The 27,892-nt window shown below is 36.7% G+C and overlaps 1 protein-coding gene across 1 annotated transcript in view; it reads right to left on the bottom strand.

The window, feature by feature from the left end:
* RFC1 (replication factor C subunit 1) overlaps nt 1–27,640 on the bottom strand; it is a 57,515-nt gene extending 29,875 nt beyond the window's left edge. The window contains exons 1-7 of the mRNA XM_019741929.3: nt 27,574–27,640; nt 24,647–24,924; nt 12,596–12,724; nt 10,940–11,015; nt 9,291–9,413; nt 2,645–2,877; nt 1,685–1,762 (exon numbers count right to left, since the gene is read on the bottom strand). Coding sequence (XP_019597488.3) covers nt 1,685–1,762; nt 2,645–2,877; nt 9,291–9,413; nt 10,940–11,015; nt 12,596–12,724; nt 24,647–24,924; nt 27,574–27,640 — 984 coding nt within the window. The remainder of the gene's footprint in view (nt 1–1,684; nt 1,763–2,644; nt 2,878–9,290; nt 9,414–10,939; nt 11,016–12,595; nt 12,725–24,646; nt 24,925–27,573) is intronic.
* Between the last annotated feature and the right edge of the window lie 252 nt (nt 27,641–27,892).

The following is a 27,892-nucleotide window of genomic DNA, read 5'->3' as shown; positions in this document are numbered from 1 at the left end:
TTTCTATTATAGTTTAAGGAGTATGAGAAAGTGACAGTTAAGCTAATAAACAGGAACTATGTTCAAACAGCAGGTACCAAGGTCTGGAGCCTCTATCTAACAGGGATGAACACTCCTCCTTGAAATGCTTTCTTCATTTGGTTTCCATAAAATACCAAGCTTTCCTCATTATGGTATTAAAATACCAACCTAGTCCACTAGCTACTCTTTCTTAAATCTCCTTTGCTGGGTCATCCATCTTCCTCTTCCTGACCTCTAAATGTTACCAGTGCCCCAGAACTCAATCCTGACACCTCTCTATTTATATTCTCGCCCTATGACCTCATCCAGTTACACAGGTTTTTATACACCATTCAAATTCTAGTGATTCCCAAATATGCATCTTCAGCTTAGACCTCGCCCCTGGGCTGCAGATTCCACTATCCAACCACCCACTTTGTACGTCCATTTGAAAGCCTTATTTGGCATCTCAAACTTAACATGTCCAAAACAGCAGTCTTGATTTCTCTGTACCAGTGCTCCAGTCTTAATCAATGGTATCACCACTCACTCCGTTGGTCAGCCAAAAGTCATGGAGTCATCTTTGAATCTTCTTTTTCCCTCATACCTTACACCCGATCTATCAACAACAGCTTGAAGGTTGCACTTGCAAAGCACAGTTCTGACTTCTCACTGCCTCTGCTGTTACCACCCTGGGGCAAGCCCACATCATCTCTCGCCTACCTACCATAACAGTCTCCAAACTGATCTGCCTTTGCTCTTGCCCCACCATAGTTTATCAGTCTCACAGCAGCCAGAATATTTTCTTTTAAGATCCATCAAGTCATGTCACTTATCTGTTCAACACTACAATGGCTTCTCATCTCGGAGAGGCTAAAATGCAAAGCCCTCACCAGCCCAAGTCCTTTTGGTAGGTACTAGAGACCTGTCATGTCATGACTTACAGGATTTGCTGCTGGCCATTTCTCCAAACTCAACAAACTCAAACACTTCTTACCTAAGCATGCTTATGTTTTCTATTCTCTGTTTAGAGGAAAACTTCCTCCAGGTAGCCAGCCCATGGCTCGCCATCATCACTTCGTTTTGTGCCCCAATGTCACTTCCTCAGCGAGGCCTTCCTGACCCCTCTGTTTAAAATAGAATACTCATAACCCCACGGATCACCCCCAAACCATCTATCTGTTTGCTTTTCTTCACAGCACTTATAATGACCTGACATTATTTTTAAATGTGTTTTAATTGCAGTATCCTTAACACCTAGAACTGTGCCACTCACTCAGTAAGCTCTCAACAAATACTTACTGAATATAGGTTTACTGCTCAAAAGAGCACTATGCATTGGAAACAGATTTAGGGATCATCAGCACATATATACTAATTAAAGCCACAGGAGTGGGTGAGATGACCCACAGTGAAAAGAGAGATGACCAAATTATTTTAACTATGCTAAAGGAGGCTTCCACTTAAAGAAATGTAATAAGTCTCTAAATAAATAATTATCCTCTGTTCTCATCATTTATATAACTTTAGATTCTTATATATTAGATTTTAACTAATTTTACATGTAATTCTTACAATGGGGCTCAATCCAAAATTAGACTAGCACACTCTTGTTTGCCTGGACAGACTACATAAGAAGTCGCAACATCAAGTTGTTTATGATATCAGAACAAAATGGCAATACCTCTGCATCTTCATCAAGTTGCAATTGCTTGGCGATGGCCTCATCATTTAATCTGGAATCATCTGCATTTTGTGAAGTCTATATTTCAAAGAAAATCAAGCAATATCAGCATAAACCTTAAGTTAAAAGCAAGGTGCTTTTTCTTCACGGTAACTGATTAACTATACCAACGAGAGTTAAGTGTATCACTAATGGAGTAGTCTCTGCACACCAGCCAGAAAATCATGTTCATGACTACTCCCTGACCGTATCAATTTCCTAGTGAGCAAATATCTTCAGAGAGATGGTTTCACTTAATTCTACTGAAATGTTCAAGAGAAGTACCAAAAAAGACAAAACCAAAGCACTGATGTCTTGGTTTGAGAAGTCGTCCAGGACATTGGCAAACCAACACGTGACAATGATTACATTGTCCTATGGAGGCACCAATGAAATCAATGAACACATATCATTTAGCAGGCTTTAACTCGGGGGGCTACTTTCACTATAGTTTATCTGTATTTCTGTTTCCTAAATTTCCAGAAAAAGATGAATCCAACATCAGCCAAAATAAAGAATATCAAAAGTGTAGCAGTATCATAGGCAAGCTACTGTATACTTATAAGTAAGTTATGTACTTACGGCTTCATTTCGGGACAAATTTATTGTCCAGTTTTGTCTGGCTGAGATCAGTGGTAAATGAGTTTGCATTCTGAGTATTTAACTTAAATTCTAAGAAATACAATTTTTTCTATAATTTGAATGATCTTTTCCCACTTTCAAATGTAAAAAAATTAAATGTGTAATAATCAAACTTCCTCATCCTCTAAAATGATGGCAATACATTTTATCCATAACCACAGGAAAATTATTTTCATCAGTAAAACATATTGACCCATTATAATATCCAAATTGCTCCTCTTATTAGTAACAGTGAATGGGTAAATCCTGAACATTCTTGCTTGCATGTAGAATGCTCACCTCTTTTCTCCTGCTTGCCACCATCTTCTTATCTGATCTTTGGACACTTCCAGTTCCAAAATAATCAAGCACTGATGTGGGGGTAAGTTTTATTGGTAATAAAGGCTTATTCTTGGTCTTAGTGTTTTCTTCATTCTTTTTCATGTTTGATGCTCCAAGATAACTATTTGTAGATCCTCCATTCTCTTTTGATTTAGAGGCTGTCTTCTTACACATAAAGTCGTCATCTTCATCTTAAATGGAATATAGCCAAATATTGTTTGATAAAACATCAACTCCAATTATATAAAGCAACCACTTCCACCAGCTTTATAAAAAGTACAGAGCTAATGATCTTTTTCTTCCTGAATTCAGCTGTCACCCTCACATTTACCAGCGCCAAGTCTGTAATACACTATTTCTCCCAATTACCACACAAAATATATTTATTTACTCATGTATACAACAAATATTTATTGGGCACCCATCATACGCTAGGCACTGATGATACAGCAGCAAATAAAAAAGAACATAAAATCCCTGCCCTCATGGAGCTTGGGGTCTAGAAGGGGAAAGAGATCTAGAAATAAATAAATATAAACTGCCAAGTTATAAGTAAGTGCTATGAAGAAAAGATAAAACAGGAGGAAAGATTTAACTAATAATGAAGGGCCCTCTTTTAGATAGAATGGTCAGGAAAAGTCTTTGATGAGCAACATTTGAACAGAACCCTGAAATGAAGATACCTCAGGCAAAAAAGTTCAGGCAATGAAAACTACAAGTGCGAAAGCCTCAACGTTTGAGTGCTCGAACATCACTGTGACTGCAGAACCATGAAGGGGGTATATCACAAGAGTTAAGGTGACAGAAGTAAGGGCCAAATCCTGAATGACTTTCTAGATCATGAAAAGAATTTTAGGTTTTATTACATAATGGGAATCCACTAGAGTAGTGTCAGCAGAGTAGTGAGTGATCCAACTTAAGTCATGTCCTTCAGAGCACACACTGTTGAAGTGTGAAAGCTGCTGCGGGGAGAACATTTGGGAAGCTACTGTAATTCCAAAAGAAATGCAGAAGCCTTGGAAGAGGGTGGTATTTGCATAGGTGGTGAGAAGTTGTCAGAGTCTAGCTATAGACTGAAGGTGGACTATCTAGCAATAGCTAATCGTTAGAAATATCTAATTCATTTAAGATTTTAAATACTGTTTTGTTACATTTTATCTTTCTAAAAAATTTCCATAAAACATGTTTTTAAGTCTAAGCATTCATGAAAATGCTTAGATAATTAAAGACCTCCAAAATGTACCTCCAAACAGCCTCAATAAATTGTTTTCTTTGGTTCAGTGATTCACAAGAGAAACAGCCTTTTTTTTTGGCCTAACTACAAATCCAATCAAAAGAAAAATCTAAAAGGCAATCCGGAAGACCAGGTCACTGTGGGGGTGGGAGGGTTCACTTTACAATCGGGGGTACAAGGGGACCTTCATCCAATCTATCAACAAGAGCTTGAAGGTCGCACTTTCAAAGCACAGGTTCTGACTTCTCACTGCCTCTGCTGTTACCACCCTGGTGCAAGCCCACATCATCTCTCACCTACCGTGTTTCCCAGAAAATGAGACCTAGCCAGACAATCAGCTCTAATGACTCTTTTGGAGCAAAAATTAATGTAAGACCCGGTCTTATTTTACTATCATATAAAGAAATGTACTATCATATAAAGAAAGTACTATCATCTAAGAAATATAACACACAGTTCTTTGTTTTCTCACTTCAATGAAATTTTTCTCTCTCAATCACTCTAGGTTTCCCTGAAAACATCTAAGAAAAGTTCTCTATCCTAGAATCTATTTTTATTTTTCTGGTGTACAAAACTATATGTTTCTAAAAATTAGCAAAGAGAATGTTACACACATACCCAGTAATATTTTCTGTTACTATTTTCCTTAGTCACAGGTCACTGATATTACACAGTAACCTGGAGAACACCACATTCCCAATTTTTTCCCATTTAACATCCCCAAAATTATTCTAACTTCAAGAGTATTAACTGCCTCTGGAATTATGTGCTCAATTAAGATTACCAGTGATAAACAATTATCGACACAGGGAAAACCCCCACCATTTTCAACCAAACACCAGCCCCTGGTGAAACTAGGTAATAAAAGGTCATCTTCACCAAAGGAGACTCAAGGTCTTTCACTTCATTAAACAGCTAAAAGTAATATATTTTTCCAGTATAACAACTATTTGGGTTTTTACCAACCTACAAGAACACTTTACTGGAGTCAATGGTTAGCTATGAAGATCTTCAATGTAGTTAAAAGTGTTTTAAAAATCAGTAAGCAGTGTAAGATAGACTTAATTAAACAAAATGATGATGGAAAATATGTCATGGAGTAAGCTTACAAATCTGTATAATAATATAGACAAAAGAACTGTATAATAATATAAACAAAAGCACTTGAAATAGGTTATTTTCTAAGTTAATTTCCTAAATGTTTCTCATTGTTTATAAAGCACTGGGGAACAGGAATAAATTGCAAGCCACATATGTAATTTAAAATTTTCTCAGAGCTCATTAAAGTAAAAAGAAATAGGTGGAAATAATTTTAACAATATTTTATGTAACCCAATATATCCAAATTATTTTAATTTTAACATGTAATCAATACCAAAAAATTACTAAGATAACTTACTTTTTTGCACTAAGTCTTTGAAATCTGTCTTTGAAATTTTATACTAACAACCCTCTCAATTTGGTTTAATCACATGTCAAGTACTCAGCAGCCACAGGTAACTAACAGTTCCCATAATGGACAGCGCACATAACATCCACAACCTAAGTGAATCGAATACAATTTCTAAATATCTAAAGCACAGTTACATAATCAACAGAGAGCCCTAAGTACTTGGCTGAAGCAAGATGTCTTTAGCATAGTCTGTAAAGACAGATGTAGGTATACACTGAATTCTAAACACGGTAACAGTTAATACTTATTGAGCATTTACTATGTGCCAGACCTATTTTAAGTGCTTTTCAAGCATTATCTAACTCGATCATCAAAAAGGCCTCGATGTAGGTACTAGTAATATCACCATTTTACAAATGAGGAAACTAAGACACAGGGAAGGTAAACAAAGATTTAACCAAGACGGTCTGACACAAGAGCTCATCCTCTTAAACACTACACATGCTATACTGCAAGGAAAATAACCCAAATAACAAAGGTTGGTTTAAAAAAAATAAAATATGGAATAATAAAGCAAAAGTTATTTCTTTTGGAACGAACAGATTTTTAAAATTGAATCATGTCACAAAATCCTTCGCTATGACAACCTCCAATCTCCAAATAAACAATACGATTTTAGGTTAAATTTTTAAATTTTAAACTATTATTACCACAAATACTTATTTAACCTTATACTGGTAATGCATTTATATTTACAAAGTGCCATTATTCAGGATCCAGTAATGAAAAAAATGTAGTTTTAGCTTTAAAAAAGAATAATTATTTTGAAGTGAAGAATTTTCCAGTTTGTGTATTACTTTCAAGAAATTGCACTTTTATTTTCTGAAACTCATTATATCTCTGATTTTATTATGCCAATTAATTGCAGGCTTCTTTTTAACAGTTCCATTCTCTTTTATGGAGGGAAGAAAAAGGGCTTATTTTCCTCACCTATCATGTCAAGGAATAAACAAAGTACAAAACAGGCAAGAAAAGAGCTAGCTTCTTTCCTATATCTCAATTCTAAGAAAAAGCAGAGTACTGTGTAATCTGAACATCGTATTGGATGGGTACAAGGTACCCCAAGATTTTTAGCTAAAACTAGAGACAATGCTCACTTTCATAAGTACATGTCATCAGAAGAATGACATAAACATTGCCTGTTTATAAAAATTTCAGGTAAAATCCTGGACATCTCTTCAGAAAATAACATTCAAAATACCTGGCCTGAAATAAACAATCCCATGTTAAAGAAAATCTGTGATCAGAGTTTAAATTGTCTGACCCTCCTGTGTACCTAAAATCACAAGACAACAACAGCCGTGATCCACAGTTGAAGGCCATGGTTGTCTGCACATTAACCATGGTGTCTCTGAATAGATCGATCCCATCACCTTCAGTTACATAATAAACCTATCAACATTGTTTTTAGTATCCCTCCTACATATTCAAAACTTCACAAAGGTGGCCAGATCCAAGAGGCCTCTTAGAGGAAGAATTCATTTGCACAATGTGCCTGAGAAGATATTTAGCAATAGAACAAAAAGGTTAAAGAGTTAATCTGCCACCTGCCATAATGAATAGCTCAGCTGACCAAAAATTTTACAGGTAGTATGTTCACATCACTTATCTTTGATTATTTGAACAACTTTATCAAATAAATGTCTCAGAGAACCTACAAAGCTCATCTGCCGGCTTTTGTTTTTCTTTTTTCCTTTTGACTGCCTACTATTATATGTATCAGGCGCTGGGTCTGGCCCTTTTATAATCATCACCCCACTAAGTCTTCCCAACAAGCCTATGCAACTAGTATTTCTGCTTTAAAGAAAAGGAGAAAGACTCACTGAGCTTTAACCCAAAGTCACACAGTTGTTGGAAGGGAACGAAAGATGGACCCTCCAGGCAGGGCTTCTGACCTTACAGTCTCAGGTTCCTTCTACAACACAAGTTTGTCCTTCGTGTTTCATTCCCTTCTTACAGACCAATTTATCTACCACGAGTACCTTCACACTCTCAAATAATTAGGTGAACTGTATGGTATGTGAATTATATCCTCAATAAAACTGTTTTTTTTTTTTTTTTTTTTTTAAAGAAGCTTAAGCATGCTAATAACACCGACTCTTCAATTATCCTAATAATAGTAACCACAGGCAGCATGGCTGAATGAAGCCCGTAAGTAATCCAAAAACCTAACCTGTAACTCATCTGTCAAAATGTTTACAGACGAGTCCTTTATGATTGCTAACTTAATTAAGACTCTTATTACTTCCTTCTAGATTACTATAAATGCCCTGACCTTCCTAATTATGGTTTCTCTACTCTCCATCCCACTCTGAATACTAGTAATTTAGCAATCACCCTTTCTAAAAAAACATTTTTTATTTAAACGTAATTGGCATACTGTATCCTATTAGTTTCAGGTGTACATCACAGTGATTCGATATTTATAGACATTATAAAATGATCACAATAGGTCTCGTTACCCTGTCACCACACAAAGTTATTACAATATTATTGACTACATTCCCTATGCTGTACTTTCTATCCCATGACTTATTTGTTTTATAATTGGAAGTCTATACCTTTTACATCTCTTCACCAATTTGTCTGCCGCCCAATCCCTCCCCTAGCAATCACAGTTGAATACTTTTTTCATCATGCCACAGCTCTGTTCAAAAGCTTTAATGGTTCCCTTTCCCTGATAGGTTAAGTCTAAATTCATCTGCCTCACTTTCAAGATCTTCCCTAATCCGCTTCATCTACCTCCAGTCCTCCTCACACAGGCAAGCCAGCTCATCAGTGCCCTCTGAACACACAAGCCTCGTGCTGAATGCTGTCTTAAATAACCCATCCCTTAACTGACATGTTCTTCCCTCCATCACCTGCTCATTCATCAAGGGTGGGGTCAAATCTTAGCCTCTCCATCAAGCTCTCCCCCTGACTGGTGCATATTGCAGCCTTTGGCAACTCCTATAGTTCTCGGAGACTTTAGTCATCGTTTACATCCCCAGCCCCTAGTATCTGGGACATAAAAGACATTCAATAAATGTTTGTTGAATGTAAGTTGTGACATGTTATGTCAAAATAATGTGGCTTTTACCCTATCTCTTCAGACCAGGTGTATTCAATCAACATAAGTAGTAGAGTGCAAAAATAATGGTTTCAGAGGTTCTCCTCAATATGAACAAATAAATGCGGTATCAGATGCTCTCATGGCACCTTCGAGCATTTCTATATAGTAATTGCTTCAACAGGCTCTGTGAGTTTGAAGATTAATATAGCTGACCTTTTATTCCTGTTAGGGTCTCCTGTGGGAGTTAACAATGCTAGAATCAAAATGACTTTATAACAAATGGATCTGAGTTTTTTCCTAAGATGACAATACAATTCAGGGCTCCTCCCCATAAAGAACTCTACTTTAAGGTCACCTATCTATGAACAATTATTTATACTATAAAATGCTACGATCAGTGCATAATTATTTATAAATTTGCTTGCAACCACTCAAAACGGATCAAACAGAAATAAATTTAAGTATAAAAACAATCTTTTTTTAAAAAATGCCAATGGTAAAATCTTTAGTGTCACCAGAGAATACCACGAATTCAGGTCACAGCTGTGCTAGATTATAAGTCACAAATATGAATAATTATTATACTTAGTTCATTATGACTTTAGCATGCAAGATAAAAACTCACATAAAAAAGTTCTAAAACAATCCAATATTTTAATATATGATTCAAGATAGAGCTTAACTTATAATTCAACATAGAGCACTTTTTAAAAAAGTTCATATTCCACAGAAAATGCCAAAGATAATTACAGCCTTCCCCTGATAAATTGCATCAAATGCACAAGTGGTACATTTGAACACCAACGACAAGTACATAACACACACTGCTTCTCTCCAAAACATCGAACACATTCAGTGCCCTTACCTGTTTCTGAAATGTAAGTAATAGGATCCTGCCGTAGAATTTTACTGGGTTTAGGAGACAATGACAACTTCTCTGGTTGTTTTTTGGCATTTTTTACCTGCCCTGTCTCCTCTGATTCTGAATCTGCACATGAAAGAAAAATAAAACAAAACTTTGAAAGAAGTACAATGTAGTTTTTAAAGTGGTTATTGTTAAACAATTCCTCAGGGCCCTTTTGAAGCACATCTCTGTAATTCTCACAGGTTATTTCTACCCCGTGTTAAGATTTTGTGTTAGTTTTCTATTGCTGTTGTAACAAATCACCACAAACGTAGTGGCCTAGAACAACATAAATTTCTTATCTGCCAGTTCTGTAGATTAGAACTCTGGTACACGTCTCACTGGGCTACAATCAAGGTGTCAGCAGAACTGAGTTCCTTCCTGAATACTCTAGGGAAGAATCTATTGCCTGGCCTTGTCCAGTTTCCAGTGACTGCCAGCATGGCTTGGCTCAGGGCCCCCTTCCTCCACGTTCACAGTCAGCAACTCCAGGCAGAGTTCCACTCCTGCTGCCGTGTCTCTGGTTCTCTGACCTTCTTCCATGTCAGTCACTCTCTCTTCTGCCTCCCTCTTCCTGGAGACTACAATGGACCCACCCAGATAATCCAAGACAATCTCTGTACTTTAAGGTCACCTAATTAGCAATGTTAAGGCCTTTGCATGTAAACTAACATATTCGCGAGTTCCAAAAATTAGGGCATAGACATCCCTGGGGGCCGTAATTCTGTCTGCCACCCACTAATCATCCACAGTCCTCAAACATAAATCAGGACAAAATTTAAGTACCTAGTAAAGTGCCTCGCACAAAATAGTGGTTTCATAAACTTGAGTGTCCTTCCTCTTCACATGCACCTAGAAATCTGGTCTCACACTATTCTAAACGGTATCAAACAACTGAACTTCCAGTTTCTCCAAAGATGGAAACTCCTGGGGAATGGGGATACGTATCTTTCTCAAAGTCCTTATAGTATGGTATACGGCAGTAAAAGACTCATAATAAACACTCAAGTACTTTTCAAAATCCTGACAATCTATAAATGCTTCCTTAGGTTACATTAAGAATTCATACCAGATGGCCCTTCACAAAAGGAAAATCTAAAACTTTCTGAGTTCTACCATTATTTTAATCAATCATAAAGGCATGGATAAACATTTAACATGTCATAAAAGGCATTCATGTTCCCTGTTTTAAAACTATATTCAAAGAAAAGCTTTTCAATTGTGTTTGTCCTATTTTAAGTGCAACAAAAAAGGACCAGATCAAAAGCACAAAATTAAAGTTTTGGACCTCTGTTTCTAAAGCAATATTCTAAGGCACTATTTTTCAAGTTCAGTTTCCAAGAACCTCAGCTAGAAAAGAAGGTAAATGAATATTTTAAAAAATAAATACAATATATTCAAAGTAAGTTTGAATATATACTATATCCTTCTCTGAGCAAATCTTTAAAACATTAACATATTTAGGCTCTGATAAATTCTACAGTATAATAAAATTCTTTTCAACTTTATCTGCACATACAGCACTCTTCTCACAGCACTCTTTTAAAAAATAATTTTAAAGTTTTAAAAAATAATTCTAAAACTTTAAAACTCTGCAAAAGAAATATTACCTGAATCATAGATGATCCTCTTTTTCTTGTTTGGTTGCTTCTGTTTAGAGTCATCTTCTTTACAAGAACTATTTACCTATAAACATCACAGTATAATTAGAACACAAAGAAGTCTATGTAACTTAGCTGTTTTTTCTTCATCAGACTTAGGCTCAGTGGTTCTCTACTAGAGGAAATTGCCCCCAGGAGACATTTTTGCTTGTCACAACTGGGGGTGTGGGCTTGGAAAGGTGGTTTACTGGCATCTAATGGGTAGACCAGGCATGCTACTAAACATCCTACAATGCACAGGACTGTCCTCCACTAAAAAAATGACCAGTCCGAAACGTTAATAATGCTCTGATTAGGCTAAAGAACAGGCCAGGCAACAACTGCATCAGATGGGAAAGATTTATTAAAAAAGGTGTATTATTATTTAGCTCCACTTTCAGCACTAACCTATATATACCGAAGAGTAAAAGGATGTCAGATATTACAAGGCAAATACTTCCAGAAAATGAGAGATAGAGACGGAAATAAAAGCTAGAGGGGTATGAGCCCACCACAACCCAACACCTGTTGGAAAACTAAATAAAACCAGGGCAAAGGTATTGTTTATATTTTTTAGTTATATATCACATTTCCAATATACTCAAATTTTCCCAAGAAGCATCAAGAAAGCAGACAGAAAAAAACTGACAGTAATCAATTAAAAGGTAGGAATATGTTTCTAACCATTATAATAAAACTTCAAAAATATAATCAACTAAGTTGTAAAAAAAAAAATGAGATGAACAGACCATTATAATTCAAATACACCACTAGACTAGAGGACAGAATTAGAAGCAATTACCATAATTCAACAAGAAGAGAAGAGTGTATCCGAGAAGGAGAGAGCCACAGAAGGGAGTCTCAAATCTTGCCGATAAACTTAGCCCAAGTCTGCAGCTAAGGTTATCCTGATATGTGCCCAGCTAGGGTTAAAAGAATTGAACAAAGATTTCAGCTGCTGCTCAAATACCTAAAATATGGAAGTGGCTTTGGAACTGGGTAATAGTAGAGGCCAGAGGAGTTTTGAGGTGCATGCCAGAAAAAGCCTAGATTGCTCTGAAGGTAGAAATATAGACATTAAAGGTGATGCTGGCAAGGTCTCAGGGAGAAAAGATGAGAGCTATAGAGGAAGCCTCTATTGTCTTAGAGAATACATACCTATTATCACCATAAACAGAATGTTGGTAGAAATACAAACATTAAAGGTCATTCTGGTAAAGTCTTAGATGGAAATGAGGTTATTAGAAGCTGCAGAAAAGGCGATCCTTGTTATAAAACAGCAAAACTCTTGCCCAAGGAGGACATGGGGAAAAAAAAAACTTTCCTCACCAGAAGTCCAACACCATTCACCTGGGAATAGGGACTCACGTCTCTGTGAGCAAACTTTGGTCTTAAAATATAGTTTTCACAACTAAAAAGTGTTCCACTTCTCCTGCAGGAAAGCACCAAGCTATGAAAACAGTAAGCTATATTAATTAGAAATAAGTAATACATTATTATTTTTCTTCTTCCTCTGCTAAATGGGTTGAAATGTGTTTACTCGAGGCTCCCTCAAATCCTATCAAGTCTAGAAACTGAGTTTATTTAACCTTTCATATACTTCTAAGTTGTACTTGGAAAACTGACCTTGATTTCCTTTATTCCTTTCTTTCCTTTTAAAGTTTCTTCAGCAGTTTTTGTTTTCTCATTCTTCTTTACTGTTTCACTTATAGGTTTCTTCCCACTTGGTACAACTCCAAAGAATTTCCGAATATCCTAAAAGCAGACAAGCAGATTCATAAATAAACATTAACTGCACAAAATTCTAATTTCAACTGTAAAAAGGGATAACTTTATATATACACTGGTTTACCCTGAGTAGTAGTTTCATTGGAGCGACATAGCTCCATGTGTGGCAGACAACTGGGAAAACTACCCGAGTTAAAAGGTGAACTGATAAAATTACCTGAGATAAAAATGATTTGCCTAATGAAAAGTAGTATTATAAATTCTGAGAATCTGGCCCAAAACAGGGAAAAAATAAACAAGTGAAGTCGAAGTTTTTGATAACAACAGTAAAATTACTAAAGAGGCGAGTAACAGGTATTTACCGATCATGCAGGCACATACTCACCTCATCATCCCAGGCACAGGCAAGAACACAGAGTCAAAGAAGAGTGGGACTAATAATAACTACACTTACCATGTTTCCCCGAAAACAAGACCTGGCCGGACAATCAGCTCTAATGTGTCTTTTGGAGCAAAAATTATTATGAGACCGGTCTTATAAGACCGGGTATAAAATACTATACTATACTATAATATAATATAATACCCGGTCTTATATAAGACTGGGTCTCATATTAATTTTTGCTCCAAAAGACGCATTAGACCTAATTGTCTGCCTAGGTCTTATTTTCGAGGAAACACAGTCATGAGGATTAATTATGCATCTATCACAATTCTGGCTCAGTAAAAAACTTCCCTTCCCCTCATTTAGGAAGAGATTTATTATCTCTTCGTATCACTGAAACATCTCCATTTACAATGATATCTGCTCACAGGCAAGGGTACAGGGAACACAGAATAATGAGAACTTAGGATCTGAATTCTAAAAAACTGGGTTCAAGAACTAGTTGTACCTTTTCCCCTCTTCTTATCCTTGATGGTTATAATTCTGAATTTTCAATCCTTTTCACCTGTTCCAACCTATTTCTCTTTATTGTAGTGAGGAAAATGTCTGTAAAAAGTACTTTGTGAAGTATAAGAAAAATAACAATTATTTCCTAGAGCCTGACAGTAACTGTCATACTCTTAAAATGTCAAAAAACCCAACCAAGTGTTTTACGTGCAAACACACACACACACACACACACACACACTCACCCACAAATAGCTTTGTGGCTAAGCCAATAAACAAAGCAGATTAAGTGAGGTACACCGCCATGTTAAATTTGGTAAAAAAAGATTGACTTTCCTGGTTTTATACCCTCTTTTGTAAATTTCACAACGTAGAAAAGTCACAAATCCATCCTAATAAAATCTAAGTCTAAAAAATACTGTTTATGTAATGGATACCTCAGCTATGAAACTGAGACATCTGTGTCAAGTACTAAAGAGGAGATAGGTGATAAAGAAAGCCACAGTCTTCCATATAACTTGCAAAGGCCTGAGTTAGAGGCTGACAGCTACCTACTTTGTTTCTGGAGGAAATGAAAGTTTCACATTAGGGGTTCACTTTTGAAATTACCAAGTGATTCTTCATCCAAACAGTGGTGACTATTTAAATATCTCTCTCTCCCTCTCCACATACACCGTGGAAATACCAAAACTGAAGATTAATAATCAGTGATGGTTTTCAATCTGTTTTAAAACAACAAATACTTAAAACCGCAAAAAGAAAGAAGAGAAACATAATTCAGGAAATGTAACTGCTGATAACGTTAAGCTCTCTGAGTTTTGTCTGTACCACACCGCCACTCCTCCGCAGTCACAACTTTTCCTTCCTAAGCAGTTTTTTTATTCACATCCCTTTCCTTTCCCTTTATTCTGCCTACACTCCCGATGCCTTACATTCTGATGGCAGCAGAAGAGTTAAAGAAATTACAGCATCCTGATCTAACTCAACATACACTAAAAATCTAGGCATTTGGAAAAGAATTTTCATCAGAATAAAAGCCATTTTACGCATACTGTTGTAGTATTATCTCCAATGTGAGCAACCATCTTGTGTATAAACATCTAAAAGGCAAAGGTCACCAATTTGGCCTTACTTTATAAAATGTGACTTCACCTTAGTCTTTAACATTCCCTGTACATTATTCCCAGTCTTCAAGGATGTCATGAAATGCAAAAGAACAAATCTAGTGGCTAATCATATTCCTAAATAATGGATCTAAACACCACCCTTTCCTGCACGGAATAATTCTTGCTGACTACATGAGTAGAAAAAGGGAAAACATTTTAAATTTACTTTTAGAATCTTGGCAAAATATCAAGGCTAGAAACCATCCATAAAGACAGATTTGACTACATAAAAATAAAACAAAAGATGCCATAAACAAAGTTAAAATACAAGCCACTAACTCAAAAATATCTACAACATGTTATATATGAGTTCCTATATATTAGTAAGATAACCCAGTAGAAAAATACTAGTAAGCAAATTATGAAAGAAATGCAAATATCCAACAAACACAATAAAAGATGCTCAACTTCACAAATAATAAACAGATAAATTAAAACTTGATTATTTTTCCTCTAAGTTTAAAAGACTGATGATGCCCTGATTTGTCAAGAATGGGAAAACAGACGCTCACACACTACACTGCTGATAAAAGCACAAATTGGTATAGCCTTTCCAGAGGACAGTCCTGCAATACTTACCAAATTTTTACATGTGCATACCCTTTGTCTTAATAATTCTATTTCTAAAAGAAATTGTAAAACAAATAAAGATACTTTTATTTGGGGAAACCAAGAGAGTAGTAATTAACTCTTCTTTCTTTCTTTTTACTCCTCTAATAACTTGAACAAACAGGCAGTTCAAAGAATGCGAAATATTTAGGTAGGCAAAGATCACATAAAAGTTAAAACGAATTTTAGCAGAGACAGCTAATATTAAGTTTTTCATGATTTTACTTACAGCTACTGGACATAGATTTATCTCTTTAGATGATCTTATGAGGTAAACTGGGCAAACAGAATGATCCATCTCCATTTATAAATAAGTGTAATTGTAAGCCAGCAAACACAGGCCTTTTGCCAGTTTTGCCACTTAACTACGGGACACCTGGGATGAATTCTTGACTTCTCTGCTCCTTTGTTTCTTCAAGTGGCTATTTGCCTCACAGAACTCCTGTGGGGATTAGAGGTGGCACAACAAAACCCTCCAGAATGAAACCTGGCCCTCCAACTCCGAATCGTTTTCATAGTTTTCCACTTCACCAAGATGCCCCTTCAAAGTTTTCCTGTAACTCTAAGAATCTATGCACAGATAGCCATACCCCACAAGTAGGAACGTGGCCTTTCCCTGCTTGTTGTTCCAGATACATTAGATCCTTGTATGCTTACAGACAACAACTATGCCCAGGTCTTAGGACACAAACAGGAAAAATACGCTCTGAAACTACCTGGGAGACAAGTTAGTATCTACAGAATTAAATATAAAACAGTACTAAGACAGAGCTTATCACAAGACGATGACAGCACCATGAGCACCTGACACAGAGAGCCTCAGGGACCGCGTCACCAAAGAACCAACCCCAACACCTGACCTAGGTCCTAAGATGATTAGGAGATAACCTTTGATACTGACAGAAATCTAAGTTTGAATATGTTGCTTAACTTCCATAAAGCAGGCTTGTCTATCTTACTACTGTATCTCAAGTACTGGGCCAGCACCTCAGGTAAGTAAACACTTAATATTCGTTGAGCACAAGCAGTTATTCCTGAGGTCACTGACCCTCACACCTGAGCTCAGAGAGGTTCTTAATTATGTAAAATGAAATTCATGGTAGATTTGTTTTTCAAGATTGTGTATTAAAAGAATCTTTAGCTGGGATTAATTTTTTTTGCTATGGATTTACCTATTGCTTTTTGTTACAAGAAATTTTAAGTGGGTATTAAACTAACATTGTATATTATTTCTGAAGTAAATTATTAAAGTTGACCTTGTATAATTGATCCTTGTAATATGGTGCTCTTGTCCTACTATTCTATTGTCACTACAAAAACCAAAATACTTTCAGTTTTAGTAGGACACTTCCTCTTCTTCAAATTTGTTTTTAGCCAAAGTAGTTATTTTTTTTTATTTTTATTTTTAGAAATCAGAAATATCTCTGTATATAGTCATTAGTAATGATACAGCAAAGTCTAGCTCAGGCCCAAGAACTTCACTAATAAAGATACCGGCAACTAAAAAACAAGTGTGGTCTGAAAAATCTTTGAACAATAGCATGTTCTAGCTAGAAAGACTTTTAAGGGCCTACATCAACTGCCGTCATTCAATCATTCAACAAATATTTAGTGAGAGCCTTCTATGGGCTAAATACTATTAGTGCTTGGGAAAAATAAAACGGGCAAAAATCTCTGTTCTCATGGAGCTTTCTTTCATTCTACTTTCTGTTCTTGGTCCTTCTGTCTTTAGAAAATAAAGCAGAGCATAGGAAATAAAGAACAGACAAAATAAAGCACAGCAGGAGAACAGAAATGGGGAATAGATGATTATGGGAAACACAGGGCATAGAAACTGCTTCCCCTCCTCACTCTGGAATCTATTGAGGCCACCTAAGAGGCTGCTTCTGAGGCTGCTTCCAAGATACTGAAAGACCCATTTTCATTCTTCGTTGTGTCGAGAAAGACATGTGAGATTCTGAAGTCCTAATATTTATATCATATGAGACTTAAACGACTCTCTCAATGAAATACTGTATCACAGAAAGTTTTCAGGTACCTGATCCAAAAATATAAAACACTGGCAAAATTGAATGGAAAATAATTATATAATTTAGGTTTAAAAGCAAGTTCTTCATATTTACATAATTGGGATTAACCGAAGCATTTGAAACTGTTTAATGTTTAAGTCTTACCCAAAGGCTAATTTCAACATTTTGGCATTTTCACCAGGGCTAAGGTACTGATTATGGTTTTTATTCATCCAGAAATCAAATTTTAACAACAGACTTCTGATCTAAAAAATCAAATTTACATTACTTGAATGAACACTGAAATTAAGTGCACCTAAAAAACAGACCTACAATATAGTAAATACTGTAATTCTCTAGGTTATATTATTCATTGTCATTAAATTAAATGTTCAATAGCTCAGACACAAAGTCATACAGAAAGGGCTAGAGAAGATGTTTGCAGACCAGTACGTTTTACATTCTAGTTGATTTCTCTTTTTTCAGAAATACAAAGTCGAATTATTCATCCACCAAATATTTACTGCAAATGTAGCACATGCCCGACACCATACACCAGTCCCCAGGCCTGTGGCCCCTGTCTTCGCAGAGCTGATGTGCTCGTGCAGGAAGCTGTCAATACCTATTAGGCAGGCTGCCTACCTATTAAAATATGCCAAATGTGTGCCAAGGAAGCAAAGTGGGTGGTCTTCTCACTAACCATACCAGTCGTTTTTACACTGGTCTGCACTCCAGACCGCCTCTGAGCTCCACATCCATATAGCGTCTACCAGATACACCACCTCTGTCCAAAGGCCCAAGGGTGCCTTCAACTCATAACCTCTAAAACTAAGCCTATTCCTCTGGGACTTCTCTCCCTTTATTTCCCACCTCAACGCATACACACCATTCTCCCAAAACAGAAAAACGGGCACTGTTTTTCCTCCTCATTCTGACCTCCCACCTAATCATCCCACCTAACCTACGGTGTTTTCCCGAAAATAAGACCTAGCCAGACCATCAGCTCTAATGCATCTTTGGGAGCAAAAATTAATATAAGACCAGGTCTTATTTTACTATAAGACCAGGTCTTATGTAACACAATATAACATAACATAATATATAACACTGGGTCTTATATTAATTTTTCTCCAAAAGACGCATTAAGAGTTGATGGTCCGGCTAGGTCTTATTTTCGGGGAAACAGGGTATCTTCCAACTACTGCTGTCCTCTTCCCTCTGTTCCATTGCCCTAATTCAGAGCTTCATTTACTTATTTAACAAACCCTTACATACCGTGTTTCCCTGAAAATAAAACCTAGATGGACAATCAGCTCTAATGCTTCTTTTGGAGCAAAAATTAATATAAGTAAAATCTGACCAGGTTTTATAACATGACATAACATAACATAATATAACATAATACTGGGTCTTCTATTAATTTTTGCTCCAAAAGACGCAGTAGAGCTGATTGTCCAGCAAGGTCTTATTTTTGGGGAAACATGGTAGGACTTACTCTGTGCCAGGCAATGATTTAAGCACCTTAAAAACATTAAGGTATCTAATTCAAAAAACAACCTTATGAAGTTTAACCTCAATTCACAGATGAGAAAATTGAGAATGCCAACAAGACATTCTCTAATGAAAGTTTTGAAATTTAAGATGCTCTTAAATGTAAGCAAAAAATAACAACAACAAAAAACACTTCTTGCATTTTCCTAAAGTATAACTAATGATTCTATGACACTGTTAGAGAGAAGCCTTGCCTATCAGGCAGTCCAAACGTGATTGTAATATACGAGTACATATGCCAAGACAAAGTACCAGACTTTGCCAAATACTCAGAAAAATCACTAAGTTTTAAAATCCATTACCCATACCAAGAAGTTTACAACTTGGTTGGTTATAAATGTATCAGTAGTAGAAGATACAAGTTTTTGTTTAAGTACTCCTAAGCCCACACAGAGGTAAGCTATCATAATGACCTTTAGCTTTAGAAAGTTAAAGTACAAACGCTGATATATATTTACTTTGGAGTCTAACCAAACAGCTCTAATTATTTATTTCTACTGCTGATGGCCTCAATCAACAATTCAGTTATATTTGCCTATCAAAATGCAAAAAGAAAGCAAATTATGTCACTGTGTTCATTTATCTTTGAAGAGTACAGGATTTTATGCAAAATAAGGACTGCGGAGCTCTGCAGAGTAGTTGCCAACATTCTATTTCGGGTTTCCTTGTCTATTTGAATAACAAAGAAATATAAATATTTCTGATTAATATTCAATATATAACCCACCAAATCCACAAGCAGAAACTGCTTATCAACATACTTCATAAAATCTACTCAAATGTAAAAATATTTCATCTTGCAAAGCACCAAAATGCAAAATGATATATCTGACTAAAATATACAATGATATAACTGATAGCAGCAAAGCAGAGACAAACTATGAAATAGTTTTAAAGTATTTAAAATTATATTAAGGCCTTGTACTTTGAAAGCAAAAAAAGTAAGCCGCTGGAATGCTTTCCCCTAACATCAGGAAAAAGACAGATCTGCTGCAGCCTTTTGCCACTTCTATTCCACACTGTGGAGGTTCTAGAAAAAGCAATTAGGCAACATATATAAATAGCACTTAAATTGGACAGGAGAAGTAAAATTATTTCAATTGGCAGATGAAATTATCTCATATATAGAAAATCCTAAGAAATCCACTTAAAAACTACTAGAATTACTAAATGAGTTCATCAAGGTTTCGGGATACAAGATCAATATACAAAAGTCAACTGTATTTCTAAACTCCTGCAATGAACAATTCAAAAGTGAAATTAAGAAAACAATTCTATTTACAGTATCAAATAGAACAAAATGTTTTGGAATTAACTTAAAAGTGTAAAACACATACTATAAAACATTGATCCAGAATAAGCAAAATAATCTTGAAAAAAATAATACAGTTGGAAGACTCACATTTCCCAATTCCAAAACTTACCACAAAGCTATAGTAATAAAGACAGTATATTACCGTGTTTCCCCGAAAATAAGACCTAGCCGGACAATCAGCTCTAATGTGTCTTTTGGAGCAAAAATTAATATAAGACCCGGTATTATATTATACTACACTATACTATACTATATTAGACCCGGTCTTATAGTAAAATAAGACCGGGTCTAATATTAATTTTTGCTCCAAAAGACACATTAGAACTAATTGTCCGGCTAGGTCTTATTTTCGGGGAAAGACGGTATCAGCATTAGGACAGACAAATACATCAAGGGAATGGAATTGAGAAGCCAGAAAACACCCTCACACTTAATGGTCAACAGATTTTTGGCAAGAATGCCAAGATATTTTAGAAAAAAAAGAACAGTCTGCAAATGGTGCTGGGGCAACTGGATATGCAAAAGAATAAACTTGGTCCCCTATTTTACACCATATACAAAAATTAACTGTAAATGAATCTAAACCTTAAATGTGAGAACTAAAACTATAAAACTCTTAGAAGAAAACACAGGCAAAATATTCATGACCTTGGATTAGTCGAAGGTTTCTTAGCTATGACAACAGAAGCTCTGAGGAAGTGATGATTGAGACCTGAATAAAAAATGCACATACAAGAATCTGGAAGAAGAACATTCCAAAGAGAGGAAACAGCAAGAGCAAAAACTGAGACAACCATCTTAATACACTCAAAAGACAGATATGAGATCAGAGAGGTAGGGAGGGGCCTTAGTGGCCAAGTATTATACTAGGATATATATAGCAAAGCCACATTACATTAGCGTTACAGCACTGCTCCAGAGGGAGCAGTCACGTAGTACACAAAGATGTGAAAGGTGTCCCCTAGAGTGGGGCAATGAAGCAGCTCAGATTACATACAATGTATTTAGACTTACCTGACAGCTCTTCAAAAAGGCTACCTCATGAATCTTACGTGTCTTTACTTAAACCTTATGTACATTTCAATAAATAATTATACCAGCCAATGAATTATATATACTGACTTCTTAAAAATGGCATCTCCCTGGTTCTATTCACATTTTGACCAAATAATTAAATCCTCATAGGAATCCAAATTGTTTATATGACTTCTTTTTTTTACAGGTATACCTTGGAGATATTGCTGGTTCATTTCCAGACCACCATAATAAAGCGAGTATCACAATAAAGCCAAGTCATAATCTTTTTGTGAGTAGAGGGTCTGGCCTTCAATTTGTAAAAAACACACAACATCTGTGAAGCCCAATAAAGTGGAGCGCCATAAACAAGGTATGCCTGTATATTCTTTTTATTTTCAATTTAATTTCATTTCCTTTAATAGACATTATATTCATATGGTTCAAAATTCAAAAGGGTAGGGCCGGCGCAGTGGCTCAGGCGGTTAGAGCTCCATGCTCCTAACTCCTAAGGCTGCCGGTTCGATTCCCACATGGGCCAGTGGGCTCTCAACCACAAGGTTTGCCAGTTCAATTCCTCAAGTCCCGCAAGGGATGGTGGGCAGCACCCCCTGCAACTAAGATTGAACACGGCACCTTGAGCTGAGCTGCCACTGAGCACCCAGATGACTCAGTTGGTTTGAGCACGGGCTCTCAACCACAAGGTTGCCAGTTCGATTTCTTGATTCCCGCAAGGGATGGTGGGCTGTGCCCCCTGCAACTAGCAACGGCAACTGGACCTGGAACTGAGCTGCGCTCTCCACAACTAAGACTGAAAGGACAACAACTTGAAGCTGAACTAAGATTGAAAGGACAACAACTTGACTTGGGGGGAAAAAAAAAAGTCCTGGAAGTACACACTGTTCCCCAATAAAGTCCTGTTCTCCTTCCCCAATAAAATATTTAAAACAAAGAAACAAAAACAAAACAAACAAACAAAAAATTCAAAAGGGTAAATTGTCTCCCTTACACCCTGCCTCTCAAACACATATTTCCCATCTTTGGATGGAACAAATGTTATCACTTAGTTTCATGTGTATTATTCCAGAGAGATTTTATATATCTTCAAACAAGTATGTATATATTATTTTCTCTTTTACTACATAAAGTGGTAGCATACTTTCCATATTGTCCCGCACCTTACTTTTTTCACTGAATTATGTTGGCAATTGTTTAATATCAGGATATAAAGTTTCCACATTTTTAATGGCTGCAAAGTAGTCCAATTTGTGGCTATAGTATTTTATTCTCTTATTAATAACTTTTAATTGGAAAATATTTGGGAAAAAAATGCAGTTCCCAGGGTGAGTCGTTAACCTTGCGTGTATGGAAAGGTTTCAGAAAATACATAAATTCCCTAAAATGGCATATGAGCCCTTAGACATTTCTGTGGGCAGAAAATTTGCAAACAATTCAGCACTATCAAATAGAAGAGTGACCCAAACAAAAGTTAAGAACTACTGTACTATAACTTGTGCATAAATGTTCAATAAACATTTGTTAAACAGAATTTCAGTCTAACATATTGCCAATTTTTGTTCTAGAAAAAGACTAAGTTAAATACTAATATAATCTAAAATTCTTGTCTACTTTAATGCACATTAACTGCTGTTTCCTATGAACAAGCAGCAAAACTGACCAATTTGGATCCTATTGCTTTTCTTAGAAGGGCTTTATTTTTCCTTCTGTACCATGAACAGGGATACTAAAGAAAGAACCAAAATTTAAAGTAACTGAATGATGCGGTGAAAATGATCAATGAAAGTTGATTTTACAAGCTGTTTTTCACCATAACTGACAACATCAGAGGCATTTATGTAAACTCTATGTAACATTCCATAAAGAGTCCTTCTTAAGAAAATTAGATAATATGCAGCATGTAGTTAGTTGTATAAGGCCTACGGCGTACCAGGCACCAAAATGGAAGCTTTACTAAGTATACAAGTATACTTGTATACTATCTTGTTGAATCCTCAAGACAATCATTTTAAGGCAGCTGTATTTTCTCCCCTTTTACAGGTAAGAAATGGAGACTTAAAGAGGTTAAAGTTAAACTATTTACTCGTCCAAAACCACAAAACTACTAATGGCAGATCAAGACTAAGTGGTCCCCTCACTTTCACCTTCAAAGCTCCAAATCTCATCAACTTTCCACAATACCATACTGCCTGAAGTTCAAAATGTAATTATGATCATTTCACAGAGGTGGTATAACCTAGTGGAAGTTTTAATTCTAGTTCAACCACTGTATGATAACTTGTTTAAACTCTGAAAGCCTCCTTTACCATCTGTAAAACTGGATTGCTATGAGGTTTAAATGAGAAAAGATATGTCAGACAAACAGCTCATATATTGACCTGAATTAGATACTTGGTACAAGATGCCTATTATCTTTCTTTTATCCTTCTTTGAGAAGAAACACAGGGAGCTGACAGGTTTCCCAATTTGGCATTAAAACTTTTCCCCCATTTTGCTGGCATTGTGAGAAATAAAATAAAGAATGATTGAAAAAAATTATGTCTAATTGTTAAGTAGGTTCTGGCTTAATGGAACTCAATTAGTTGTCCTTTAAATTAAAATATTTCAAACATAGACCTGTGTCTATTGCCATAACAACATGAATGTGTTTTGACGACTGCTTAATTATTTCACTTTTAATTTAAATGCTTTATGAAGATTATGCACTGAGGGTTTTTTTAACATCAGGTGATAAGCGATGACAGCTGTCAAACGTATCACATCTGTTTCTACTCTCCATCTTGTCCCCCCCCAAAGCCGTGTTAACCCTTTGCCTTCTGCAAACTCGAAACAAAATAAAACATCCTCCCCATGCCCTCGGTCTCAAGAACGGCTATGTGATTACCTCGTGGAACTGTTAATGACAAAAGTTGAAGGCCTGACATAATTTTTCCCAAGTAAGGAAAGTTCGCTGCATTCTTCTCCCTTATGACCTAAAGCTTGAACAGGACTCAAACGCTTTAGACAGGACCTAAACCTTGGTTCGGGGCAACGTTGAAACGCTTTAGGCAGGACCTAAACCTTGGTTCGGGGCACCGCGCCCCCAAATCATCTTCATGACTCCCTTCCTCCCTTCCCCCAAGAGTGGAAAAAAGTGCAACTACAGCGCAGCACCAAAAGCTCTGCGCGCTGGCTGCCGCCGAGACCTGGAGCCCGCGGTCCCAGGAAAGCTGTGCGACCAATGCCCGGTGTGTGCTCCCTCCTTCGCCTTCGCTCCCCTCGGCAGCCACGCACCGCCGTCCTCCCCCACCCCTCCATACCAGGAGTGCCCCGTCCACACCCAGCCTGCAAACTCTCCCAAGGTCCCAAGTCGCACAGCCTCCCCCTGGGACTCACCATCGCAGCCCAAAGATTAAGGCGCCGGCAGGCAGGCCGGCCGGCTGGGGAATCCGTTACCGGAGCCCAAGATCCATTCGCGCCAACAACTTCTCCCTCGAAGTGGAAGGAGGTGGAGGCAGCGGCGCCTGGTGATGACGTCGAGAGGCGCGCAGCTTCCCTTCGGCCCCGGCCCGAGGCGGGAAGTGCGACGTGGGCGCCAGTGCAGCGCGGAATGCGGGCGCACGGCCGCCCTCGCGAGGAGCCACGGGACCGTGGCCCGCGCTCAGCGTTGCGCCCTCAGCTTTTGGCGGGGGCGCTCGAGTGTAGTTTCCGGGATGGGCTCCCTGGGAGAGGCGGGCCGACCAGGTTGTTCCCGGTTTACGTCTGGGGGGTGCACTGCCCGCCGTAACTTTCAAATGTTTCCACTGCTCCCCACAAAAAGAAATACGTTTTAGCTGTACGTTTCACATATTATATTTAAATATCTATTTTGAAGAGTTTCACCAAAGAGTATTTACCCTGACTTTTTTTAAATGTTTGACCCACCTTTTTTTTTTTCCACCTGCTATTAGATGGAGACCCATCGTATGAATATCAGCTGTGAATTCGTTCATAATTTTAGTTTTTGTCTTTTATGTATCTTGGTATGGATGGCTTTGAGTTCAACCTAGTTAGAATTTGTTGAGCTTGAGTGACTTTCCTCAAATATGGGACCTTTCCAGCCATGATCTTCAAATATCCTGTCTGCTAACCTCTCTGGCCTGGGAAGGGTGTAGCCCCTCTCCTTTGGGGATGGTGCTGTGAGGGGCTCTCATGGTGCCCTTGCTTGCTGGCTCCCCTTTTATTTCAAGATAGGAAGTGCAGCTTCTTCTCAGCCAGGCTCGTTGGCTTAATTGGTGTAAGGATATTTTCATGTATGGATTTATAGAAAGAGACGGGGTATAGACGTGAGGAGAGAGAAAAATGTTTTTGTTACCATGCAGAAGTAAAAGGAGTAATTTCCTCTTCTTATGCAGTTCTATCAGTGTCAGTAGCTGACAGATAAAATATGATGTTCTGCATGGACAAAGCCTGGCATATATGAACATTTACAACTTCCAATATATTGGTACATTAAATTGCATTAATACCTAAGTAAATGGGTTTGGATTTAGATAATACTTTTCTGTTGGTTTGCTTTTTGGTTGGAAGGAGGATCTGAGCTATGTAGAAAAGCTTTGTTTATTTATTTTTTATACATTTGTAGAAATGGTAGACTTCCTAGAGAAGGATTTGTAGTGTATCAGGTAATAGATATTATTACTACTATTACTGATCACATACTGAAATTTCATTATGTAAAACTCTCTCTGCAGAGAGAAATACGCCATTCTTTAAAGTTACTTGATTTACAAGTCTTTTATGTGTATGAATTGCATTCATTACTTGATGTAAAATAGTGAAATTGAGTAATTTTTTTTCCCTTTGGAATTTTTTTTTTCTTTATTCAACTTAATTCTGCTTTCCTTTTTGCACCCATTTAGTATGAAATGGTGAAAGAAAGGAGAGAGGAAGAGGAAAAACACGAGTAGTGAATGGGCAAAGAATACAGGTTGTATATATTACAGATAATTTTTAAGTATTTATTTTTCAAACAAAACTCTGTTTAGTTTGCCGATGATTTTTTTCACAGTCCACAAAACTTGTTTTAGTTATAGATTAATGTATAATTCTTTTTACTTTTTATGGAAGAATATAATTACCATTTTATTGTTTGTAAATCTTTAAGGTCAGTGTTTCCTGTTTGTTTATGATCTTTGTTTCCCTGATTTTGCTTCAGTTTCAGATAATCCTTTCCCCAATAATACACATCTTTAAGATACCTACTTGATATATAAGAATATGTAATGATACCAATACATACAGTATGTGTAAAAATTCATTGCCTTAAATATATTTATCTAATTTCCAAAAAATTAAAATTCCTTCTTAATTTTGTTACTTTAATTTCTTTTTTGGAAACAATACCATATAGATATTAACGTACTACCTCATACTTTATCTTAAAATGTTCTATTGTAAAATATAACATGCATTCAGAATTGTGCATAAAATATAAATCCATGGCTTAATAAGTTACTTTAAAGCAAACACTTGTGTAACCAGCACCCAAATCAAGAAATAAAATACTGCTAGCTCTCCCAAAAGTTCCTGTCTGCCCCTTACCAATTACCATCCTCTCCAGAGATACTGTCTTGACTTTTTAAATAGTTTTTTTGTTGTTGAAATATACTTCACACAGCATAATATTCACCATTTTAAAGTGTACACTTCAGTAGTTTTTAGTATATTTACTACACTGTGTAACTATAATCACTAATTCTAGAACTATCTCATGTTCTCCCCTGACCCCCCAATTCAGTACTTATTAGCAGCTAATCTCAATTGCTCCAGTACCACACTATCTGGCAACCACTACTTTACTTTCTGTCTCTGTGGATTTGCCTGTACTGGATATTTCCTATTAATGTTATCAAACAGTATGTGGTCTTCTGTGTTTGGCTTCTTTCATTTAGCATAATGTTTTCACGATTCAATCATGTTGTAGCATGTGTCAATACATTATTCCTTTATATGACTGAGTAAGTATTGCACTGTATTAATATACTCATACCACATTTTATTTAGCTATTTATCAGTTGATGGAAACTGGGTTGTTTCCACTTTTTGGCTATTATGAATAATACTGCTATTAACAAATTTTTGTGTAAGCATATGTTTTTAATTATCTTAGGTGTATTCATAGGTGTGGAATTGCTGGGATTTTTTTTTCAACCCCAAAATGTTTAGTAGAGAGTCTGGGATATAGGGGTGATCGGTAAATAATGGTTCAATTAAATTAAAGTAGATGGCTCTCATGGGTTATGGCCAGGTGTTGGAGGAGGTCATTGAGAGGATGTGACTACCTGTTGACCCAAGAGCTGGACCTGGGCAATCGGAGGCTCCTCCCCCTCCTCTATCCTTGGAATACATGTCTGCTTACTATTCTCACACTAACAGTCACTTCAAGGATGCAGCACTGAGAGAGCAATGTGTTGTTGAGACCATCTGGATGGTATACATGACTGAACCCCATTAAGGCCTCTATATAAATTTTTAAGATTCTGGTGGGAGGGTGCAGAGATCTACACGTCTTGCAGCTGCGCAAGACAAGCCTCATATGTAAGTAATCTTGCTTATTAAACCTGTCACCTACCAATCTGGCATGATTTGCCTCTTTCTTTG

The sequence above is a fragment of the Rhinolophus sinicus genome, chromosome 1 (genome assembly GCF_057876585.1).
Source record: "Rhinolophus sinicus isolate RSI-liver-muscle chromosome 1, RSI-T2T, whole genome shotgun sequence".
Classification (NCBI taxonomy): Eukaryota; Metazoa; Chordata; class Mammalia; order Chiroptera; family Rhinolophidae; genus Rhinolophus; species Rhinolophus sinicus.
The sequence above is the reverse complement of the archived record's forward strand: the minus strand, read 5'-3'. Positions and strand labels throughout refer to the sequence as shown.